Genomic DNA, 2,089 nt, shown 5'->3' with positions numbered 1-2,089 from the left:
TCTCATACCACATCAAGGTGAGCCTGCTGTATAAAGCCTCATTTCCCTTGGCACCGGAGTTTGTATCAAGAGCTGTGAGGATGAAGTTCCTGGCCCTGCTTTTCCTGCTGTCAGGTGTGTAGGTGCCCTCATCCTGGCACAGGTAACCCCAAACCTGACTCTGACCACTCTCTGTCTGTCTGTCTGTCCACAGTGGGCGCAGCCAGTGCCGAGGAGGTCTCGCCCCGGGCTGTGTGGCTGTTCCGTGAAATGATCAAGTGCACCCTGCCCCAAAGCCACCCACTGCTGGAATTCAACGACTACGGCTGCTACTGCGGCTTGGGGGGCAGCGGCACTCCCGTGGACGAGCTCGACAGGTACAACTCTGCCTTTACAAACCTCTTTCCTTGCTTGTACTTTCCTGCTTCAACTTCATCTCAGCTGGCCCTGCCTATGAACGTTTACAAAACTCTCTGGCTGCTGTGAAGGAAGCTTTCTTTCACAGATGGATTCAGGGGGAAAAGGATGTGTGCTATCACACCTAGATGCCTTATTACTAAGATAAAATATAATTACAGTAGCTCTTCTCTTCTATGGCAGCAGAGTGTGCTCATTCCAGCATTTTTTTTTGCAGCAGCAGTGCTGTGCCAGCAGCTCTGCACACTCTGCCTGGTGCTTGACCATCACCACGTACAGGCTGGGCTGCAAAATGCTAGGAAATGGCATGGGAAATGTAGAGACACACAAATCTGGCAGCCAAGTCTTGGATTGTGTTGGCTGAGAGCCTGTGAGCTACCAGGCACTGAGAGGAAGTGTAGGGTAAACACTGGCTTTGGCTTTCCCTGTGCCCAATAGACAACTGTGAAGATGCTCCCATAAGTACTCATTTACCAGACACCTCTTGGACCATGAGCTGGCACAACTCTATCCCTTTGAGGTCCTTTGTGTCTGCCCTCTTATTGCTGGGTATCTTTCTTTTTTTTTTTTTTTTTTTTTTTTTTTGTCAAGAGCCTTGTCAAAGCAAATCTAACATATTCATGTGTCTTACAGGTCAGTTGAGCCTGTGATTCTGGTGTTTTCTAACCTTTTTCTCCTTGCTTCCCAGGTGCTGCCAAGCCCATGATAACTGCTACTCCAAGGCAAAGAAAATGGAATCCTGCAAATTCCTCCTGGACAACCCCTACACTAAGCTGTACCACCACAGCTGCTCTAATGGGCAGATCACATGCAGCAGTACGTCCATTTCCACTTCACTCCAGATCTTCTCCAGCCTTTCTTAGGAAAGAGCAGGGCTGTGTTACACTCACACCTCGGCGGCAGGAAGGCACAGTGCAAGTTCTTGCCAGGGGCCTTGGTCGTTAGAAAGAGGGCACCTCACACAGGCACTGGAATGAATATTCTCTGTATAGCCCACAATTCAAAGTTTGTGAAGATACATGGTACAACAGAATATAGAGAAGCCTGTCTAGTCTTCAGGGGATTGGGTACTTTTCTGTGAGGCCTTCTAATGGCAGTATGTAAGAGACCAGCATGTTAACTTGGCATTGTTATAGAGTTTCTGAACCTCTGATGAATAGTGGAGACTTTATAGGACTCTGGAATGGAGGTAACGAGCAGAGAGGTTGGCAAATAAAGCTGCAGGGAAGGCAAGAAGGGGCAAGGAGAGAGATGGCTTGGCTAGAACACACAGCTTTTGGGGCACTGGGTTAGTGGGCAGAAGCCTGTGCACCCCCAGAACAATGGCAGCAGTGAAATGGGCACACCTGACCGCAGAAATGCCAGCCCGAGCCTCTGCAGCGCCTGGCGAAGGAGCCGCGGGCTCTGACCGCTCCTCTCTCTCCTCCAGGCGAGAACAGTGAGTGCGCCGCGTTCATCTGCAACTGCGACCGCACCGCTGCCATGTGCTTCGCCAAGGCGCCCTACAACCCCGAGCACAAGGAGCTGGACACCGACAAATACTGCAAATAGTCACTCTCGTGTGGCTCAGGGCGGCCGCAGGCCAAAATACACAAATAAATAACCTAAACCGATAAGCGGGGCCGCTGCTCACCGCCGCGCTGAGGGGACGGGGCGGCGGGCGGGGAGTGAGGGAAGGAGGGAAGGAGGGAAG

The 2,089-nt window shown here is 51.5% G+C and overlaps 1 protein-coding gene across 1 annotated transcript; it reads left to right on the top strand.

The window, feature by feature from the left end:
* Positions 1–1,997, top strand: PLA2G1B (phospholipase A2 group IB). Its single transcript, XM_005421480.2, has 4 exons — positions 1–114; positions 194–356; positions 1,085–1,212; positions 1,826–1,997. The coding sequence occupies exons 1-4, from the start codon at positions 81–83 to the stop codon at positions 1,945–1,947; spliced, it is 447 nt and encodes a 148-aa protein (XP_005421537.1). The 5' UTR covers positions 1–80; the 3' UTR covers positions 1,948–1,997.
* Positions 1,998–2,089: the final 92 nt, after the last annotated feature.

The sequence above is a fragment of the Geospiza fortis genome, unplaced genomic scaffold (assembly GCF_000277835.1).
Source record: "Geospiza fortis unplaced genomic scaffold, GeoFor_1.0 scaffold408, whole genome shotgun sequence".
Classification (NCBI taxonomy): domain Eukaryota; kingdom Metazoa; phylum Chordata; class Aves; order Passeriformes; family Thraupidae; genus Geospiza; species Geospiza fortis.
The sequence above is the reverse complement of the archived record's forward strand: the minus strand, read 5'-3'. Positions and strand labels throughout refer to the sequence as shown.

Excerpts from the sequence above, each read along its gene's own strand:
- PLA2G1B (XM_005421480.2), top strand. The coding sequence starts at position 81 with ATGAAGTTCCTGGCCCTGCTTTTCCTGCTGTCAG. Across the intron at positions 115-193 it reads CCTGCTTTTCCTGCTGTCAG|TGGGCGCAGCCAGTGCCGAG; the intron begins GTGTGTAGGTGC and ends GTCTGTCCACAG. Across the intron at positions 1,213-1,825 it reads TGGGCAGATCACATGCAGCA|GCGAGAACAGTGAGTGCGCC; the intron begins GTACGTCCATTT and ends TCTCTCCTCCAG.